Below are 22,801 nucleotides of genomic sequence, written 5' to 3'. Positions count from 1 at the left end.
GTGTTTGTTCCAACATTTCATCACGTTGGCACACGTTCCAAAGTTCAGTTTTGTAAGAAATTACAAATTTCAATTTTTAGTTGAACGTCCGTTTAAAGGATTTTGAACCTTAAAACAAACATACTCATAGATGGAACAAGTACACCAACCATCATTATATTTAGGACAGTAAGAAAACAATAATCCAGTGACTCGTGAGTATGGTTGTAACCAGTAACTAAAAATATTTTATATACTTCAAAATTAATTTAATACTAAAATAGATGGAATCTGAGATGTCTGGTTAAGAGAAAACAGTCTCGCGCTATTTTTTTGGATTTATTGAAATATCTATTTTGATTATTTAACAATTTTTCGTAATATATAACTTTCCTGTTATTAAATTTACTAAATAATGCTTAATCAAATTATTTGCTCAAATATAATTTAAGTTTGTTTCTCAAGTCGTGGGGATCAAATCTAATAATGGACTGTTTAGATTTTAGTTAAAAGTTAATGAGATCTAAACTAACACTTCACCACAAGGTTTATCTTACTAGGTATTTTATGTAAAATTTTCAAAAGTCTGTCTAATTATAATTCCGAGTTTTTTCCATCGAAAATCTAAACACTGCTACCAGCTGACCTTGTAGCAGGGCTTTAGAAGCTATTCTATGATTAACTTATTCAATAAAATTAGAACGTTCCCATTCATGTTCACATTTTCCATGGCGACAAAGCAAGCACGTTTAGCATCAACATGTCCTAAACTAAGATTATGGCAATCCAAGAATAGGAATCGACAAAGCAATCATATTTTCCATACTTGGTAGTACTAATTATATTGTATAAATTTATTCATCAAACTATCTCAATATTTATTAAAAATTAAAAATAATAAATAACTTAGGTTTAAATGAATTTCATGAGTACAACAATAAATCTTCCAACCCTTTTGGTGTCCAACCAGAAATAAATTTTTGAACAGCCTATAACTGTGTTTTGGCTGGTATTTAAAGACATCACAGTACATAGTACATAACAATAAATTATTGAGCTATGATGGGGGCCTCAGGGACCCATTTATGAGTTGGTGAACAGTCCCATTCCCATGTGTCTTTACTGTAAGACACCCTAAAATTCTTAGGAAACCAAGTTTCTCCTTTCATGGCTCTGTCTCTCAACATATTCCTCTGTCTTTCTTCCACGTCTTGCTTTGCTTCTCTTGCTCTTTCCCAATCTTTGTTCATAATGGCTTGGCTCAACTCACTCCAAACAAGGGCTGATTCGGTTGGCCACACACTCTGATAACAATTACCAAAAAATAAAATGTTAAAGCAAATTAAAATGTTTACAAAACTATAGCCCATTTTTTCATGTTAACATTTTGAGACTCAAAACAAGCATATCAAAATCTTTAAACAATGATAGAGACAATCAATGTACATCTGCATCTGCCTGCCTGGCTAGGATGAAGTTTTATCCATAGAACATGTTTGATAAGGAACCCGACTCCTCTAAAGTCTAGAGTAATAATATCTCCAACCACACGATGTTAAAAAGTTGTTACGAGTTATTTTATAAAGTGAGTGATGCTATATGTTAAGAAAATTATGTGCAATGAATTCAGTTGAAAAACACAATGACATGAGTATACCACTCAAAGCATAATATAAGAGGTGTTGCAAAATAAACCACGTCTTTCATAGTGTTCCGACACGTATAGCATGTTTGTATCAGCTTTTGTGATCCACATTAATACTTCCAATCCGCATCAAGAATAAAGAAATTACTCAGAGTTACTTGTGCTGATCCACCTTTGGAGGGGAGGGGAGTGGATCCTCTACAGTTGAACATGATAAATTAAATTAAGCTTAAATATATTTGAGGTCCTTGATAAATAATCAATTTTTATTTTAGGTCTCTAATATATTTTTTCATCGTATTTATATATCAAAGCCTTTTGTTTTAAGTCTCTGTGATTAGTTAAGTGATGACTTGCATGACACCTTGCGAACAGATTTTTGTTGCTCTAATAATATTGTTTAATTATATTATAAAATCAGCTTTTTAAATTTTAATGATTTCGTAATTTATTTTATTTGTATTTCTATTTTATTAAAAGGGACATTGTTTTTCTTGATTACACGGAATGAATTATCTAAGCACATTCTTTCCAATCAGAAAAGCCTTATGCAGGCCATGCCAGGAAGATTGGTTGATAAATGAAAGGAGATATGTAAATGTAACTAAATATCACAAGCAAATGGAGACAGAACAGAAGTTAATTACCTCCACATCCTTGATAATAGGAGTTTTGAGACCTGAAATGGCTTCTTTGGCATCATATATCACTCTCACTTCTCCACTATTTGTATCCTTCACTCTAACTATCCTGCATAATTTCATTTGATAAGCAATGTGTCACTATAATCACAATGTAGCATAGCATTCTTGAAGATTTTATATTAATATTTTATTTATTATAAATTTACTCTTCATGGGCAAAGAAAAATAAATAAAGTTGGAGGGATTAGACGTACTTATCCCAATGACCATCAACTTCGAAGAGAACTTTGAGTAATGAAGAGTCAAGGATTTTCCCTTTGATCAATTTACGACTTCCCCCAAATCCTAAAAAAGAATGGCTTGATCTGTATGATATTTCAGCTACCAGACCTGTCTCTGGGCACCTTATATTAACATTGCCAACCCAATCAATCCCAGGAACCGGAAGAATTCTAATTGAAAGGTGAGGAGAATTCATTTCATATGTTTCTCCATGATTTTGGAGCTTCAGCAGCCGTTTACCATGCACTTGAGCTTCAATAGATGTACCTGCATTTTTAGTTTGAAATACACGTATGAATTTGCAGAGCTTAGCTAGCCGAGTAAACATTTAGAACTTGAAAATTGACTTGAGACAGGTTAATTCAAATATTTGTTAAATATTATTGGAGAAGAATATGAGACTCCAAGAAAATCATGCTAAATTGTGATAAAGTCAGTTTAATTATTTATAAGCAATGTTTTGCCTGGAATAAATCTTGGGATAAGGTCAAAGGAACAACATATTAAGTTTCCACACCCAATTTAACCATGAACCATCTAGGAGCAGACTGTAATACTTTTATGAAATGCGGCACTTGATAGAATGGATGGTGAAACTACTTTTATACTAAGCTAACGAAGATTGATTCAGTTGGTAAAAATAACATTCATATTTCACATGGATATGAGTTAAAATCTTGCTGTCAATTTGAGGAACTCGTTAATAAGTAATTGGTAATTAAGTATCCTGTGAGGCCAGCCCTACCTAATGAGCCCCTACGATCCAACTCACCTTTTTCTTTTAATAAAAGGTGAGGCGAGGGGGCTAAGAGAGGGGAGGCTCCAATGAAAGGGACCAAACCCGCTACCCAGCACCCGCGAAAAAAGATCCAACTTACCTAAACTTATAAAGTATTAAAAACAAAAAAACTACTTTTACACAAAGCTATATGGGTTATAAGTAACAGCTACCAGGTTTCACTTTGACATCTGATTTGTAGGCAAGCAAATTCATAATGTGAAAAATATGTCCCTTAATTCTTTGTTGACATCTCGGGACTGGTCTATCAATGAACCACATAAATTTGCTGATGCAAACTGAAAACTTCCACAACTTTTTTACCTTGGACATATGGAAGTTCATTGCAGAAACAGGTTTTAATTAGTTGGCTAATTAATTAGGAGTTGGAGAATTATATAGTAATGGTACATTTTTTTTCTATCTGAACTATGAGTTAATTAGTGGATTTGAGTTACTAATGATCCTAGAAAGAAAGTGAAAGATACCCCGAAACTTTGGAACAGGCTGCTGGCACCATATCATCTCAATGTTTTCCTTCTCATCTGTTGCATGGAGGGCAGATACTGGAGGATTGAGTGAAACCTGCAGACACAAGAAAGGTGACAACATTATTAAATCTAAAATGTTCAATAAAGAGTGTGTCCTAAGGTATGTGGCCAAAGTGTTATTGAGAATGAATTTAGAAGCAACAATTAAGTACCTGCTCAACTAGGACGTTGAGATTGCCCTTGGAAACATGGTGGGTCTCTCCAAGAGTGGAATTATAAGGAGCAACACCAAAAGATGTGGGGCGTGTGGTAGATATGCTCCATGCTACTACTGATGTGAACCTGTCCAGTGGACTCTGCCCACTGTTGCATTGGCTTAGCAAGTTGGAAGATGTGCAGTACACTGATTCACCATAGCATTGAAGTTGAGATTTTGGGAAATTAAACACAGGCGGCAGCTGTACACAATACAAAAATACTTTAATTTATCATCTGTCTAAATATGTTATCATTGATACCCAATGACTATTAAACTGTTACCATTAGCTTAAGTGACCATATACATAAAACTTACTCTCTAGACTTACATTACTGTGTGTGTGTGTGTATATATATATATATATATATAAATTGTAGTCAGGGTCATAATTTTGTCACAATGTTTGATATTGCAAAAAATTATAGATAACAGTACCTGGTGTACCTATAATTTTCTCTTATTGTTGATGAAGAAATTTATATGAAGAAACTCAAGTAGGGGTGGGCAAAATAGATGAATTGAACTGAACTACTAAAGAATTGAACTGTAAAAGGTGCAAACAGAACTGTGGGTGAACTAAACTGAAATGCGTAACAGTTTGGATGAACTGAATGGAACCAAAGTGTTTAAAACTGATCCGAATTGTTTGAATTGTTCTGAATAAACATCTAATTTTGAAGTAAATTTTTCACATTTTTTAATCTCATAGGTTGTAGTTCAGTTCGGATCAAGTAGTTCCAGTTGGTTTTTTATTCAAAACAGTTCAGTTTTATTAGCACAATTTACTTCAATTCGACATCAGTTCAGTTCATTTTTTTTAACAGCACTAAACTTAACTCGGGGACAATTATACAATACAATCTGTTGGAGTAGCTAAAACTTAAAACCAATAACATACATGTTTAAGATGAGCTTTTTAGTATGCCAAGGAATTTGCTTCTAGTAGTGTGTACTGTGTAGTAATTTGCTAGGTCCAAGTTGGAGGAAAAAAGGTTAAAATGACTGAAGAGAGAGAACTTACTTGGAAGTTTGTGAGATCTGATCCTGGCCGCACGTTCTTGAGTAAACTTAACAAGCGATGTAGGAGATGGGGGGCTCTATAAGACGGTTCTAAATCTGATTCAGCTTCCAATTGGAAGGGTTTCGTCAAAACAATTTTAGTTTCCTTCCCTTTTGTTACCTCCATATTGCCCTCACCCTAACCCAACCACAATGAAGCATATTCTATTAGTATTTTTTTACCGTCACATTTATATTAATCAGGAGGTCTATCGGGCATTGTGTGCACAAATAAAATTAAAATTAAAATATTTAAATTATTAAAAATATATGTATAATTAATTTAAAATGTGAAAAACATAATGTAACATTTATTATTTATTTATAAAAAATAAACAAGACATTAAATTACTTTTAAAAATTAATATGTAAAAATGATTTTTTTTATACTCTGCTCCTTTGTATTCATGAAAATTGAATTGCACAATTTAATCATCTATATTGTGTAGTAGTATGTGTTACAAAAACCACCCACAAAGCAGTTTAAACCACCCAAATTCACGAAATTGGGCACGAAGCAGTATTAAAAAATGAAGGGGAAAAACATGGTACGTCGGGTTTTTTTAATAGAATTAATGTGCTTTGGATTTGAACTTATTGTATATAGAACTTAATTAAGTTTTATGCTTAGGTATTTAACAACATAGATGAAAGAAATGAACAATCTGATAAGGAACTTTTGTATGAAGGCACACAACATTTTCAAAAAAGGTAACGTTGTTTTTTTTTCTGGGAAACTCACTCGCATCAGCGTAATTTTGTCTATATTCGAATCACAAGTAAAACGAGGAGGGCAAAAATGTGAAGATAAAAAAATACAGGAGAAAGAAGGTTTAAATATATTTCTAATTTTTTTAGTCTTTATAAATTATATTTATTTTATTTTTAGTCTTTAAAATATTTTAAATAACATTCTAAACAGTAAAAATATATTATTTAAAATATTTTAAGGACTAAAAACAAAATAAATATAATTTATAAAAATTAAAAAAATATAATTATAAACACTAAAAATATATTTAAAACTGAAAAGAAAAGTCCTATTAGTTAAAAAGGAGAAGAAAATAGTGAAAGCAATTAAAAAAACAGGTACAGCACTGAACTAGAGTTGGCATCAACAATATTCTAAGGTATGTGGGACATTTTATCAACCTTTTTTTTTTTTTTCTCGTTTCGTTTTCACGTGCTTTAAGGTGACATGACAACCAAGGCATATAATATTATAATATTTTATTGCGTGAGTGATTAGCGAGCATAGCATGATTAGCATGTCTATATAGAAACAATAATATAGTGTTCATTCGTAGGAATACCACTCATTTGGCGGTCACCAACACTAAAACCGCCCTCTTAAGACGCCGGAAAACTTATAAAGAATCAAAACCTATTTGAATCGAAAACAGTACATGTAATTATTTCATCTATGATATGGATCGGGTGCACACACATGGAAATTGTTGAGAAACAAATTAAGGACGTACCTTCTAGTTCTACGACTTACGATCGAGTTGACCAAGAAGAAGAACAAGCGCAAATCGGAGAGAAGTGAGGTGTGACAAAAACTATGTACTCTAATCTAACTATTGCTACTTTGGGGTTTAGAATAAGGAAACAAACTGTATCATTTCGGCCATAGAGCTACAGAAATGTGATGGACATGGCACAATTGAGCGTCTATATATATATATATACATGGGTTGCGTTTTTCCATTAATTGTTTACCCATTTTCGAAAAAAATATTTCAGTTCTAGTAGTCTGTAGCATTTGGCTGTTTGCACAGATTTGGAACTTGGGAGTTGGAAGAGAGATTGAATAAATATTCTATCACAATAAATGCAAGCAAATCATGTATTAATCACGTATAATTTATTAGTTCAACTAGAATTCGTATAACGAATAATTCTATTTTTAAGTGAATATATAGTATCAATTTACTAAACCAGTTCAACTAATATCAAACATAAATTGATTTGTGCTTTTTAATTAAGTGATTTGGAATTTTATTTGATCTTGGATACAAAATAAATTATGTCAAAAGAGAAATACATATTTTATGTATGTTGATGATTTTCAATAAAAATTAATCATTATCTTCAACTATAACTATTTCATACTAGTATCATAATAAAAAAAAAAAACTCAACTAATAAAGGTGTGTAAAAAATTTAATTAAGAGAAATGTAGCTAAATGCTCTCTAATCCGAGAAATTTAAAAAAAATATTAAAATAAAATTTCATTTTTAAGCTTACTTTAATTAGTTTTCCAAATACTCCTTAAACATTTATATTTTCTTGGGATTAGTTACAACATTGGATGACCGACCCACTCTTAAGTTAATTATTAAGCACATTAATTGTCTAGAGATTCTAGGTTTTAACCACCTCAAATTGTTATTTTAAGCAAGCTAATTAACAACAAAAGAAGCCCGTACGTAACATACATACTACAAGCAGCAAATGCCGTGTACCGCTAGTAAACGTTGGCTTGCTTGTGATATTATCGCATCTTGAAATAATATATACATCGAACCGACCTAGGAAGAGGTTTGGATGACAGGAGAATGAAAGGAAATAACGGTTGTGGTACATATCAAATCGACCCTTCATGTATATCATATTCTTTGTGGAACATATCGTTTAACAAAGGTTGACATTTATACTTTGGCCGAAAACTCAGTTCCTTGTATTCAAAGAAAGCCCTAATTTGCTTTCAAATTATGACCGCTGAAATAAGAGCAATTGAATTTAACTAGCCAATAGCTTTGGTAGGATTTACGCTGTGCCATTGATACCTTATGTTATACAAATTATTTCATGTATTACACATGCTGTAAGCAACGAACTTTTGGGGAATGGGGCAGATACAGGTTAAAACTTGTGATGAAGCATTCCAACAAAATTACTAGACAATATAAGCAAAACTATATGTGGAAGAAACTAGGAGTGACCCCTTACACCTGCTTACCTTTACACCTATTCATAATTTAACATTACATATTTATATATTTAGACGAATAAATGTAGCGCCATACCTTATTCCCCACAGGTTACAAAGAATATTACAAGCAGCACTTGCTTTCCTTTCCTTTGCTGACCAAACTTCACTATGCTATCTATCGTCGGTATCCGTTGGCCAGAACAGGAATCCTCACCTTGTGCCCTCTGCTCCCTTTCATCAAAACCTCTCCAAAACTATACCTTCCTGTCACCGAGCGCACTGTAAGTGACACCAAAAACTGGTGCGATGCGCCTGCTTTGATAGTCATTGCTGGAGGGTTGACTTCAATGGCAACAGCCGGTTCCATTCTGGCTGTGATCACATAGGTTTCTTCCTCGGCAACATTTGTGACCGTGCGCGTGACAACTTGAGTTCTCACAAGATGGGAAATTGTGATTGATGGGGTGTTTAAATTTGATGGTTTGCCCATGGAGGTGTTACATGGGGTGTGAGTGTAGTTCCTTATCTCATGAACATCAATGCTAGGTGTTGTGCACAAGAAGCCTATATAATCCTCGTACCCTGCAAAATTGATGATGCAAATTTATTAAAATATGCTGAATAAAGGTTTTTTACACTGTGATCCATGATGGATTGTCATATACTGTTTGAGTAAATAGCAAACAAATGCAGAAAGAGGAAGATAGAAGGTCTCCAGCTTTGGTTAGACATATTTAACAGCTATAATTACATTTCTACTCATGTTACAAAGATTCTTTCTATTGAACTTCTGGTAACCAACAAGTGTGAGGTGAAGTCTCACATCGAGTAGAAGTGAAAAAGTTGAGCACCATATAAGGGAGGAGAAGACCCATAACCTGAGTCTTAAGGTTTTGGAATAAGGTGTAGTGTTAAGTTTCCTTATATGGTTGTTCATGACTCATTGTTGTAGAAGAAGAAACCAAACCTGCATCAAAGATGAGCCCAGGGTCCAATGCAGCAGTTGGATCAACATGACCACTCCCATAATCAAAAGGAGTAGCTTTGACCAGCCTCATAGCTTCTGATTCAGAAGTTTGCTGGGCTAGAAGAGGATCCCCTGCTCTGTCCAGAGTCGTTGATGTAGTCATCAAAGCTGATTTAATGGCTGCAGGGCTCCAATGAGGATGCTTCTGCTTTATAAGAGCAGCAATTCCAGCTATATGTGGTGCAGCCATGCTGGTTCCAGATATCATGGCAAACGCTTCACCTGCACAAGCAAAATAGCTTAAAATGAATCAATTATGTAAATATATTAGTAAGTTTTCTTCTACCTTCCTCCCTCGCGTCCTTAATCAAGCAATTATTCTTTTAATAATATGAGAGAATCCTTAACACATTTCCCATAATTTAGAACATCAATTACTAGGAGTTAAATTTATTTATATGTAAGCTCAAAACAAAGAGAAACCCTAAACATCTGTATCTAATATTCCTAGTTTGACAGGTTTTATTATACAATTTACATGTCCACTTTGTTCTAGCATGACGGTCTCTAGTCTAGTTGGTTATCTTGTCTTGTGTCAGTGATTGATGAATTTCTCATACTATCCACAAGAACAAAAGAAAAGAAAAAAAAAACAAATTGGTTATCTCCAACCAACCACTTGCTCCAAACAAATTCAAGTTCAAAGATCTTTATTTTTGTGAGAACTTTGGAATTGAACCTCAGACCCCACACCTCACCAACCCATATGAGCTTAAGCCCAGGTCATGAGGTTGAAATGTATAATTGTAGGTAGAAGTTTTCAAGTAACAACAAAGAAGACAATTTAGTCAAGCCATTACTTACCAACATAATTTGGCTCATCAGTTCCATTTGGACACCAAGCAGCCCAAATCAATGAACCAGGAGCTAATATATCTGGTTTGAGAAGATCTGCCTCTTGGAAGCTGAAGTCCTTTATATTTGGCCCTCGAGCAGAGAATAATGCTACCTGTGGTGCAGATTTATGCAGAATAGGCATCAAACCATCACCGATTTTACCTTTACCTTCGAAACTCTTTACTCGCCCAGTCCAGTCTCTTGGTGTAGTGATATTATAATAATCTATCAGTTCCTGAAAAATAACAATTTGAAAGTATTAAATCACATGATACATAGTGCATACTTATGATCATAAAACAAAAAAAAAGAATTATAGATGGAAATGTAGAACAGGGAGAGATAACTGAGATAAGTACTTGTCTCTGGAAAAAAAATAGGCTAAATTGCAATTTTGGTCCCCCTAGTTTCTCAAATCCACGATTTTGGTCCCCCTTGATTTTAATTGTAACATTTTGGTCCCCTAGTCTCATAAATTGGTGATTTTGGTCCTCTTGATAGATTATTAACAAATAAATTTGATTAACTGAGTTATTAAGTTAATTATAAATTAATCAAAACCATTAATTATTAAAAAATTGAATAAAAAATTCATTAATCCTAATTTTTCACAACCCCATGCTCCTCCTCTTCTCCACAAACACCTCTTCAACCTCCACTGTCACACACGACTTCATTGATAGTAACACCACATTAGGATTAATAGTCTTTTATTAAAAAAAATTTAATGATTAATAATTTTTATTTAATTTATAATTAATTTAATCTCTCTAATATTTGCAATTATTAGTTAATAATCTATCAAGGGACCAAAATCACAAATTTATAAAACTAGGGGACCAAATGTTACAATTAAAAAACAAGGGGACCAAAATCATGAATTTGGAAAACTAGGAGGACCAAAACTGCAATTCAGCCAAAAAATTAAGGGCCAAGAGAAAATGGATTTAGCTTCAAACTCCATCTACCTCTACATAGATACACCAGTACAGATGAGTCTGATTACCTTTGAATTGCTGACATCTATGATGAGAATCCCAGGAAGGCCAACAGGAACTGGATTAAATTTTGTTCCTAGGGAAATGTTTTCAACACAAAGAACAAATCCAACTGCACCAAGGGCCTTTGCTGTTTCTGAGACTTTCTTGATCGATGCAGTGCCAACAACAAAGTTGAAGGAATATCCACAGAGAAGAATATTTCCCTTTATTAAATTCTTATTTAAAAGTTCTGGTCTCTGGCAATCCGTGGGGCTATACTTCATAAGTGAAGAATCTAGCAACACATCATTTGCGGCAACCAATGTGTATGTTTCGTTTAAATGTGTGGAAGCTGTACAAGCCATTATGCATATTTTAGCAATACAGTTTGAATAGTGAGTATATAAAGTATACAAGGGGAACTAACATCCATATATTTGTTTTACCATGTAAGCTTGAATTTACAAAACACTGAAGAGACTTTATTGCTTGAGGAAGAACTCATGAATTTTGATTTGCAACCAACATAATTCATTACCAAACCCCAATATAACAAAACAAACATAACTGGTGAAGGTAGTCAATATGTATACCAGTTTGCCAACATTTCATAGCATTAAGTAGTCAGAGCTTAATATTTCAGATAGTCAGCTTCAAATAAAAAATAATTTGCAAGCCAAATAACAGAACGTGTTGCACGTATTAATTACTTATGGGATGAGACTTGTCTCACTAAAATGCATTGAACCACCTAAATTGGATGCTAATAAAATAAAAATAAAAAAACAAAATCAACATATCTGATACATATTTAATAAACCAAACTTCATTGGAGTAATGCCAAACTTTTTTATTTTGACTACTACTCTAACTTGACCCTATTAAAGATAGTAAATGCATTTTTCCAACTATAGTAAATGAAAATATGGAAGAATATGTCATACCTTAGTCCCAGTATGACAATTTTATCTTGTTTTTTTTTTTAATTCTATTTTTAGTGCTACCCAAGAAAACAAAGTTAAAGTGAAGCAGTAACCGGTAAAAGACGTGTTCTACTTGAAAATGTGTTTTTGTTTACATTTTATTTCTTTACCTATTTGGGAAGGGGAAACTTATTTTCATGTTCTCATCAACGACAAAGAAAATTTCATCCAAAATATTCCACATTATATCTCCCAAGTCTCAACGGCAATCCATTACAATTATATCTGAAGAAAATATAGTCAAAAGTTGGAAAACTCACGTGATAACCCAATTCCTGCTAAGGTTTTTCCATTTCCAAGGATCAAATGATTTTTATATCTACGATCATCAATTGCAGCTGCTACAGATGCTATCCATGGACTATATGAAACCAATGTCTTAGGAAGAGGACCATGATTTCCAGCAGCCTGTGCAACAAATACACCAGCTTTCACGGCTCCAAGAAGTGTGGCATCAAAAGGGTTCAAAAATGTAGTTTTGGTGGCTGCTGGAGGACTGTCGGGTCCAACTGAAAGGTTGAGTATATCAACTCCATCATATACAGCCTGTAGACACTCAAATTTTGTAAATTAGAAATTTTGAGATAGAATACCAGCAGTAAAAAATATAAGAACGTGACAAATTATCGAGACAAATTGTTGAATTTTATGTTGAATGCTGAGATTTACAGCAAAAGAAAAAGTGCTGCTGCAATAATATCCACTCATAAGCAATCTAGTGTAAACAAATTGCCTAGGTGAGAGAGCAAGTACTTTGAGTGGTTGTGGGGGGTGAGGTAAGGACTATTTCATGAATTCTCAAGTCAATGTATAAATATGATATACTTGTATACCTGATCAATTGCAGCAACTACATCTGCAACAAACCCTCCAAACAGTCTATAAATTGCCTTGTAGACAGCAATCCTGAAAAAGACACACCAAATGTCTAATGCAACAGAAAGGACTACAATTCCCAATTTTAAAACAACCAAGGGTATTATTCCTTACCTAGCACGAGGAGCCATCCCACTCGCTCTCCCGAATTCATGGCCATTCATCCTCACAGGAATTCCATTATTTCCGGCCGCAATAGAGGCTGTATGACTGCCGGATGACGATGCATGGAAAACAGAGGATTGTTAAAAAAAATAATCAAATTAGAAGATATATTGCTTTAAGCATGATGCTGTGAGTGAAGACACAGGATGAAGAACCAATGTTACTCTTAAGTTCTCATGATTTGCTCGTAAGAAAGAAATGGCATGTTATGATCTCTTTCAATCTCGTAGAGAAGGGAACATGTGAAGAATTCAGAGGGAAGAAGTTAATAAATAAAAAAGGTGGCAGGGCCAAACCTTCCATGTCCATCTCCATCAAGAGGAGAAGCAAAGTCAATTGAAGGGTTAAATGACCCAGCAGCTATTGCAGCATGAGCAAAGTGTTGTGCTCCAACAATCTTCCCATTACAGTAACTTCTTTTAGTTTCTGGATCAGCTTCACATTTTCCTCTGTACTTTGGAACTGGCCCATATGGCTCAGAATTATGAGTTGCAAAACTTGGGTGCTGAGGATAGATCCCTGTGTCCACAAGTCCAATCACAATGTCTTCTCCAGCCCGATCAAAGCCACCTCCTGTTGGCCAAACCCCAGTTGGAAGCCCTAAAAATTGTGGGGTATGTGTTGTAAGTCTCTTCACTTTCCAGTCCCTCTCAACAGATTTCACTCCAGGAGCATGTCTTAGAGTTTCTGCCTACTAATATAAAGGGATAGCATAAGGAAATTAGAGTGAAGTAAGAATAATAGAAGGAATGAAGTAAGAAGAAGACTTCACCTGTTCTGGTGAAATATGAACAGCAAACCCATTTATAAGATGTCGATAGCTATAAAGTTTCTGGTATGTCCCTTCCTCAAACAGCAACCCCAGCAGCATGTCATGTTTTTTCTCAAGATGGCGAGCATAAGAAGTAACCAATTCACTGGAAGAAGTTTAAAATAGTACAAAAGGTGAGTAACCACACTTGCCAATATCCATTTCTTGGTTCATCACATACTAGAGGAGAAAAAATAACAGCCAAAAACTATCATTATTTTTTTGTAAAATGAAAATTACTGTTCAAAACAGAGTGGGCTGGTGATCATTGCATTATTATCCTTAAAAACAAAGAGAAAAGAAAAAGCACCAGCTGTAAACAAATTGTTCACAATCACAAGTTAGCCTACACAAGAATAACTTCATATAATTCAGGTTCGAAGAATAACTTCATATGAGCAATAGTTGAACAATTAAACCATTGCCTACTTCTTAAGAGGGTTTAAACTAAATTTACTCGGGAAGAAATTAAATTAGACTCTTCAAAAACCTATTCACGTGTTCACCTCACCTAGCAACAAGTGGCCCAGTGGTTGGGGGAAGGGGGAAGGGTGAAGGGAGAGGTCACAGGTTCGAATTCCCCCACTAACATTTCTAACAAAACTAACATTTGCCAATAAAGATAAAAAAAAAAAAAAAACAACAACAATAACAAAAACTAGCAACAAGTCCAGTCTAAGACTCAAAAGTAAATATATCTTATTGAAGGAAGAAACTTGCCAAAGGAACAACTCTTAGTGGTAGTACTAAGAGTTGAGAGAAATGAATGCAAGTACCTTGTGGTATCAATCTCCTCATCAGATTCCACAGCAGTAGCTTTAAACCCATCAATACCTCCAGTATAACTTATGATAGGGTCACCTTCAACAGTTACTATGTAAACCTCAGCATCCCCAGAAACCAGAAGTGCAGATAGAACAATCAACACACACCCAAACTCCAACAATCTCATTTCTCACTAACCAATCCCAACTCCAGCAGCTTACAAGATCTGTGTCAGGTCCAGTCAATGCCAACCAGTTAGACAAAACGTTAACTCAAAAAGTTACTGAATAAAAAAAACACAAGCTGGTTCCATATCTAAAAACTGAAACAACCCTTTTGAAAATTGAGCTCAAAGCAGCAAACTTTACAATGAAACGGTAACTCAAAAAAAGCTGAATAAAAAATACAAGCTGGTTCCATGTCTTAAAACTGAAACAACCCTTTTGAAAATTGAGCTCAAAGCAGCAAACTTTACCAATGAAACGGTAACTCAAAAAAAGCTGAATAAAAAATACAAGCTGGTTCCATATCTAAAAACTGAAACAACCCTTTTGAAATTTGAGCTCAAAGCAGCAAACTTTACCAATGTCCACTCACTCTGATCCAAGTAGCCAGCAGTTGCTCTCAGTCACACCAACTGGAAGCAGAGAAAAAAAGAAGAAGAAAAAAGCACGTGAAGCTGAAAATAAACACAATAAGAATAAGAATAAGGAGTAATGAAGGAGAGGAAGCAAAGAATCATTCTGAGGAGGGGAAAAAGCAGAAGTTGGTATCAAAGAGAAAAGCGAAATGGGCATTGTTTGCACACGTACTTAACTTGATTCACATACACGCCAATGCACTCACTTATTCATTCACATTGCTATAATCAGTGATCTAACGATCACTGTTGAACCTGAAAGCCATGGAATCAGAAGAAGAAGAAGGTAGAAGTGAGTGAGAGTATTAGGGTTTGGTTTATTTGTTTAATTGAATTGAATGTCAATGGAGTGAAGTAAGAGCATCATGTCTGATCTTGAATCTTGATGCAGGGAACTGATATTAATATTGTTGTTAGTATAATTAATAATTAGCATTCATTGTTTATCATTATTATTGGAATCATTTTGTTTGCGTTGTTCGGAATTCGGATTTTAGTAAATTAAATTAAATGGATGCTATGCTCTCTCTTTTCTTTTCTTACTTTTAGCAAATTTCTGATGTTGCGGTTCTGATTTGTTCGCAAATTAATAGTAATAAATAAAAGGTGGGAAAGGGGACATTCGCGCGCAGGCTGTCGGAGGCGGTTGAGATGAAAAGACGAGAATGACCTTGCCGTTTGGTGGGGTTTACGCGTGTCCGAAATCACAGGGACGGGAAAAGGAAAATATACTCATTATTGAAATTTCCATTTCTACCATTACTCTCCCTGTGCCACTGACAAAGCCATTTATTAAAATTGGACTTTGGAGCTTAGATTTTACTACAAAATGGACAAATTTTAAATGCAGTTTTATAAGTATTTTTTTGTATTATTCTCTAAATTAGAATTAAAATTTTATCTTTATATTTTTATGCAAATATTTGTTATTTTAATTAGAAATAATATTAAAAATATCTAAAAATTATAGTATGTAATTTTTCTATTTTTAAAATTAATTTATTCCATTTATAATTCTAATGTGTAGCAACCTTTATTTTTTTATTTCGTTTGCATAGCTGACATGTTTAATAACGTGGCTAGTTTTCTAAACAGAAATGATAATTTGTTAAAAGAATCATTATTAAAAAAATATTTTTTATTATGTTATTGTTACAAAATATTTACCAAGTTAATGATTAGTATATACAAAACTTAACTAGTTAACTTTAATTATATACCTTTTAATCATAATTCTTCATTCACAAGAATAAAATTTTAAATTTTATTTGAGGAGAAACATTAACACATTTTTTGAAGCACATATTTTATTAAAAATTAAATAAGAAGTGGGTACACCAAAATTTATATTTTTTAATGAATTATAGTTAATAATAAACAGTGTGTTATTCCTTCCTTCCGACCTCGAATATAAGAGAAAATGATAACTTTTTTTATTTACTAAATTTTTTTGTTATAATAATAAATTATGCCAATTTCATTAAAATTAAACCATGTTTTAAAATTTTTACTCTTGAAACTTAATATCAAGAAAAAAGAATATATCATTAGAAACAAAACTTCAATTAAATAAAAAGCTTTTCAGGAATGATCTTCTTACATAAAAGTTAGTTGATTTTTTTATATTTGAAATTATGACAATAAGTTTTTTTTTTCCTTATATCTAAGACCAAAAAGAATATACCGTTAACATTTTCCCTTTACTTAAAAAAATCTTAATTTAATATCACTCAAACTAAAAAAAATAATATGTTTTTATTTTTTTTACAATTTAAAGTTATAGTATATATATTAATAAAAAAAATAATTATTTTTTATCATTAAAATCATTTGTTATTTGTTATTTTATTTTTTTTACATATCTCATTTATTATTTTTTAAATCTCTTTTTAAGGGTATAATTAAAAATAGTAATAATTGATGCCATCTTGAAATTTTAAAATAAAAGATAAAGAGAAATGGTTTTTTTTTTCAAGTGACGGATAAAAAGAAAGTGAAGGTAGTAATTCTTTTACATAATGATCAAATTATGTAAAAAATAGTATGTAATTGTCACAATTATATAATACAAAATATTTATTTATGATTAAATTATTTTAACAATTTAACTTTTAAGAATTTGACATCGAATCCCATTAAGATTTATTCTGTCTAACAAAAAACATTATTTTATTTTGATGTACTTTAATTAGTGATACCCTGGGTCATTATTTTCATTGCCGCGTACATGAGTCCTCCTTTAAATCGACGTGAAACAATAATAAAAGAAGTCCCCGAACTCCTATAGCACCTTAATATAAAATATTGGGATTTATAAGTTTTGACACTACTATAATATGATTTTGATTACGTTCGTGACTTTGCAAATTAAACAATGAGGACTGTAATCATTATGGTGCTATCAATTATGCATATTAATTATCTAACTCTGTCCATGTGAACGTTTCATGAAGATTTTTTTAATCTTCAGAGTCAAAAGGAGAGTTGATGGAAAGAAAGCTTTATGTTAATGTTCGTAATTGACGGTTACTAGTTTGAATAAACTTTTACAAGGCATAACAAAATTATATACCAAATATAAATGTTTTTTCATTGACAGTAGAACATAACAGTAATAATTATATACCATTTAAGAAGTTAATTTCTTTTAATAAATATTTTCACACATAACAAAATTATATACCAAATATAAATGTTTTTTCACTGACAGTAGAACATAACAGTAGTAATAATTAATTCAATGTTGTGTTAAGTTAGCATATTGATTATATGGTTGAAATTTTTAACGTTTTTATAAGTTAACGTGTAATTGAATCATGCAATTTAAGTGAGAGAGGTTTGGATACGTAGAAAAATGCTAGCCACAACTATCTAAACATTTTTTTCCAATAGCCTCTCTTAGTCGAAATTTGTTAGATGTCACAAAATTAGTGTTACTCTTTATTTAACCAACTCTACTCTGCTCATGCTTTTTAATTTTTAATAAATTTTAATTAATGAAAAGTGCGTTGCTAACACCTATATTTACGTATAAAAAATAATTCATAAAACAAATCATAAAATTGAAATAAAAAACACAGTATAATAAATATGCTATGGAGAGATAAATACAAAAAAAATGTTGTTATATAAAATGTTGTCTGAAGTATTTTACATATAAGACAACTCTTCCACATATATGAGATCGGAAAAGCTGATTTATTGGGACCACACCATTTTTTTATTTTTACTTTTGATTTAATTACTTTTAAAAAAATCAATCCATCCTCGCACTTTTCTTGCTTGTCTTAATCGTCACTTTTTATTTTGACAGACCCGTAATCGTCAATTAGTTCATGCTAGTTCGTGATCTCTGTGTTTTTAGGCTTACAAAAATACAATAAATACTTATATTACGTTATTAAAAGCACTGCTTGTAAATGTTAATGACATGGCCTATAATCATATATGAGTAGTTTAAACTTTAAATAGCATTTATATACTTTAAAGTATTTCAAGATTGACATTTTATTCTTCAAAAAAATGACGACACAACGTGAAATAAATCTATGTAAAATACATCACAAAATTAGTTACTACTCCAATATAAAAAAATAATGTATATTAGCTAGGAATTATGATAAGGTCATTGAAGTCATTTTCTATCACTGCATGCATGTTATCAGCAAGTATGGTCCCACGGTATGTACAATACACAAAAAAAAAAAAACCTCCTAATTATTTTATGAATTATGGTTGTGTTGTGGGGGAACTTGTATATAAGGGAACAAATTAAGATGCAGATGTAGAGATAAAAGAGTCGATTCTGTTCTGTACGTTGTGTACTGTTCTTTTGGAATAATAATAAAACGAGAAATGAAGTTTATATGGTGACGGTTGCTTTCTGCACTGCACTGCCCATGTTTATATGGTGACAATTGGCAGACCCACTAGCCTTGTCTTTATGCTTATACACCACATGTGAGCAGAGATGCCCTTATCATCAATTGATCATTCATACGTGAACTCGTGTAATGTTATGGGAAGAGATGAATAAAACACACACATGCACACACACCATGCATGCAAAATTCTGTTATGGGGAGAAATGTCATCAAATTTGGATGAATCAATAATGTTACAAATTGATCAGTGCCTAGTCAAAGATCAGCAAGCACAGTCACAAATTCGTTATCATAATGACTATTTCACACTGTAAAGTATTTCTAGACATTTTACGGCAACTTACGCACACTTCTTAAGCAATTAAATTAGACATTTTCGATAGCCAATTATCTTTAAACGGAAAAAGTAAAAATAGAAATATATATATTGCATGTATTTAATGTGACACATGATCATACATACATGCCAAATGTTTGGACTTTAATAAAATAATGTAAACACCCTTAATAAAAATAAATAAATATGTAAAACTAATGGTATTTTTGCCTTTCTAAATTCTAATGCAGCCAAAACATCTTTTCCTTCACTTTCTCCCCCCAAAATGAAAGGAATGCTAAATGCAGTGACGCCCATTGGTTTTGACTCCAAACAAACAAAGCAAGTGTGATGAACACATACGAGTGTCACCAAACATTATTCTGACCAAAAAGAGAGGGAAAAAGGTAAAGAATTAAAAAGGAAAAAGTTATACTTTTAAGTATTCTACGTTGCCAGTTTATTCATAGCTGTCTGTCTGGTAAGAAAAATATTATTAGTCATTAGAATTCAAAGTATACTATGATTAACAAAAGTATATATAAGTGCAATATGGGAATAACTGTTATTGACAAAACGTTTTGCCAAGACTTTTTTTGTCACACTTGGTAGTTTCTACCCCATGTGTAATAGGAGTCCCCAATCCCCAGCGTTGATGGATTCGTTGAAAAGGACTGGCACTCATTCATCTTGTTATGAATGGGGGCAAAAGTGGTTGTCAGTGTGACAAAAGTCCCTAGACTTTTTGATGCTAGTTAAGGACACATAATCACCCCAAATCATCTCACTTTTTGTACACATTTTACCCCTTTTAGGGACTTTCACGAGTCATGGATGAAGATGAGCCTTTGAATTGTTGAATGAATAAAAAAGGTTAATGAAATCCCTCCCTAGCTAGGAGTAGTACCTATTCAGAATTTTAACCTTTTTATATTGTTTGGTCCATGCTTAGAGAGTTGTGATAATTAATCCATCCATCATGGGAGAGGTGGGCTCTGAATTTCATTATTTTAATTTGAAAGAATCACGGAGGAGAAAGTAATGTCTTTATTGCTAGTGTTTATCATTTGGCTTATTCTCCACTTCCAAGCTCGTTGAGTACCTATCAAATCGCAATTACCCTGATTCATTAAATAGAAAAAGATCAAAGAAAGATACTATAATGAGTGCCTTCTATCATGTTTCATTTTATATTTGAGTAGCTAAACATCAAAATAGAAGGCAAAATGGCTGGGTTTTTCTTTTCTGGAAAAAAATAAACTTTTCTCTATACCCAAATACTCCTTTCTCTATGTTTTGCTGTGCAAGTTTGATGAGGTTATTTTTTTAATGTTTTTTTTCTAGATGATAAAAAATATATTTTTTTCTTCTTTCTAAAACGAGCATCCCAAATGCGCATTAATTTTGTCCCTTTTGTCAATTCACTGCCAAAATTTGAGGAAGTCCTACATCTAGCATCTACATATACACGTGACGGGGATGAATTTATTTATCCCTGAAGACATTGCTTTCTGAACTATTTGCTAAAAGGCACTTAAAATGAACTGATAGGGAGAGGTGTTTGTAGAAGACCTTGAAATGAAACTTGGTGTCGGCCCAATCATTCATTTGGGTCAGGGTCAAATTAGATAAACACATAAGGCCCAACATTTCATGTTAAGTTATGGAAAGTGGAAACTCAACCTTTATGATGGGCCTGTTAGAAGGATCCTGTTATATTAACTATTATATTAAGGAGCTTATTGAACTTCACCATATGCCTAATTATCAAATAAATATTGTATGCTTCAGTTCAGGATGTGGAACAGTGGAAGGATGTAATGAAAGCGAGAAAGATTCTGTATGGTAGTGGATTAAAAGGAAGAAGTGAATGGAAAATATGAAAATTTCAAAATAGGGGATTTGGTGGATTGCTCTAAGCTAATTCTAACAATACTAAGATGAGTAATTTTTTCTCTGTCTTTATTCATTACTGCACTATTACATTTAATGATGATTTTTCTAACGGCCTAACAATAGTTAGTTACAGAGAATGAAAATATCTAATTGTACTGGAATTTTCTATAGGTGGTTACAAACCAATTCCTAACAAACTACAGGCAGAGTAGTGGTGAAGTAAAGCCAGCAAAGCCAATCAGCGCTAGAGGCCCATTCAGTCCACGAATGCACTAAGGTATGCTAGTCTGCCCTTATCCTGTTGGGTCTGTTACTTCCTATGCTTTGATTATTGCTATCAACACCCCCGCGTGAAAAATGTCCTTGTCCTCAAGGGCATATGTTTTCTGAACTTTCGTCCAATCTTCCTATATGGCCTTCTCTAGTGCTAGACCCTCCATTGAACCAACACCATTTTTGAAGGTGGGTTCATGTCAGTGTTCCATTTCTAGTTCAACACAGTCAAGGGATGGACAATGGGATTGTTGCCGTGGACCATGGTTGGTAAAGTACCTGAAGTAATGGGTGGTGGACCCTGATGCGGCTTGAGCAACGAGACATGGAACACCAGATGGATTTTGGCAGTCTTCAGAATTTGTAGGCGGTAAGCTACTGCTCCAATAAGTTCAATGATTTGGAAAGGACCAAAATATCGCTTAGAGAGTTTGTGATACTGGCTGGTCACTAAAGTTTGGCGGTAGGGCCTCAAGCGAACGTTGACCCAATCACCGAAAGAGTATTGGACGTCTCAACGATGAGCGTCTGTAGAGCACTTCATACTGGCCTTTGCCTTGAGCAGACATCGATGCAGAGTATTACGAATGTTGGTATGATCAGATAGGAGTGTGTCGACAGCTTCCACCGAGCAAGATCCTTGTAAGTAATGAGGAACAGAGGGCCACGACACGATGGTGGTTGATGGTTCCATACACGCAGAATGTCTCCGGCACCTACATTCCCGCGAGAGCATGAAGGCTGAGCTGTGGGGTTGGTGACGTGGTGGAAGTACTTGTGGGGGACAAAGGCGTTTCCGAAGAAGGACTGTCGTCGAAAAAATCCTTGTCGTCTTCGACAATAAACAACTGAAGATGAGGCTTACAGCGATGGCCCTGTGACCATTTGTCTTCGAAATGGTAACAAAGATCCTTGTCGCGGCGCGACGCCAGTTCCTCCGAAGATAAGCGCCAAATAGAAGTGCGAGGAGGAGGGTGCGAGGAAGGTTGACTGGCAGAAGGGGTAAAGGTCGACGACATGGTCCACGAACTCTTACAACGGTTGTTAAGCTTATCCTCTTGAAGCTTAGCGAGGGCCACCGCCTGCGGTAACGACATGGGCTGGAGTGCCTGGACCTCGCGACGCAAATCTGGGTTGAGCCCTGAGATGAAGCAACTGAGGAGGAATGGTGGGGCAAGACCAACGACGCGATTGGCAAGGTGTTCGAACTCCATCAAATAATCGTTGATGGGGCTGCGCTGTTGGAGTTTGAAAAAGGCATCGTGGGGATCA

At 33.7% G+C, this 22,801-nt stretch overlaps 2 protein-coding genes across 3 annotated transcripts; both read right to left on the bottom strand.

The window, feature by feature from the left end:
- Positions 1-860: 860 nt before the first annotated feature.
- LOC114392525 (oxysterol-binding protein-related protein 4B-like) lies at positions 861-6,810 on the bottom strand. 2 transcript variants are annotated; one of them, XR_003662330.1, is made up of 8 exons: positions 6,619-6,810; positions 5,100-5,276; positions 4,032-4,277; positions 3,817-3,913; positions 2,523-2,817; positions 2,272-2,374; positions 1,637-1,822; positions 1,195-1,283 (listed from the first exon to the last, which is right to left on the bottom strand). XR_003662330.1 is itself a non-coding variant. In XM_028353694.1 (7 exons), the coding sequence occupies exons 2-7, from the start codon at positions 5,262-5,264 to the stop codon at positions 1,029-1,031; spliced, it is 1,161 nt and encodes a 386-aa protein (XP_028209495.1). In that variant the 5' UTR covers positions 5,265-5,276; positions 6,619-6,806; the 3' UTR covers positions 861-1,028. The 2 variants fall into 2 exon arrangements, 1 of the variants encoding a protein (XP_028209495.1); XM_028353694.1 differs by lacking the exon at positions 1,637-1,822 and having other exon boundaries at positions 861-1,283; positions 6,619-6,806.
- A 1,067-nt stretch (positions 6,811-7,877) lies between these two features.
- Positions 7,878-15,701, bottom strand: LOC114393438 (subtilisin-like protease SBT2.5). Its single transcript, XM_028354794.1, has 12 exons — positions 15,333-15,701; positions 15,104-15,157; positions 14,532-14,746; positions 13,717-13,861; positions 13,241-13,635; positions 12,894-12,989; positions 12,737-12,809; positions 12,164-12,449; positions 10,947-11,272; positions 9,908-10,175; positions 9,044-9,325; positions 7,878-8,658 (listed from the first exon to the last, which is right to left on the bottom strand). The coding sequence occupies exons 3-12, from the start codon at positions 14,705-14,707 to the stop codon at positions 8,252-8,254; spliced, it is 2,454 nt and encodes an 817-aa protein (XP_028210595.1). The 5' UTR covers positions 14,708-14,746; positions 15,104-15,157; positions 15,333-15,701; the 3' UTR covers positions 7,878-8,251.
- Between the last annotated feature and the right edge of the window lie 7,100 nt (positions 15,702-22,801).

Source organism: Glycine soja, chromosome 17 (genome assembly GCF_004193775.1).
Source record: "Glycine soja cultivar W05 chromosome 17, ASM419377v2, whole genome shotgun sequence".
Taxonomy (NCBI): Eukaryota; Viridiplantae; Streptophyta; class Magnoliopsida; order Fabales; family Fabaceae; genus Glycine; species Glycine soja.
This window is presented reverse-complemented; position numbering and strand designations above follow the sequence as displayed.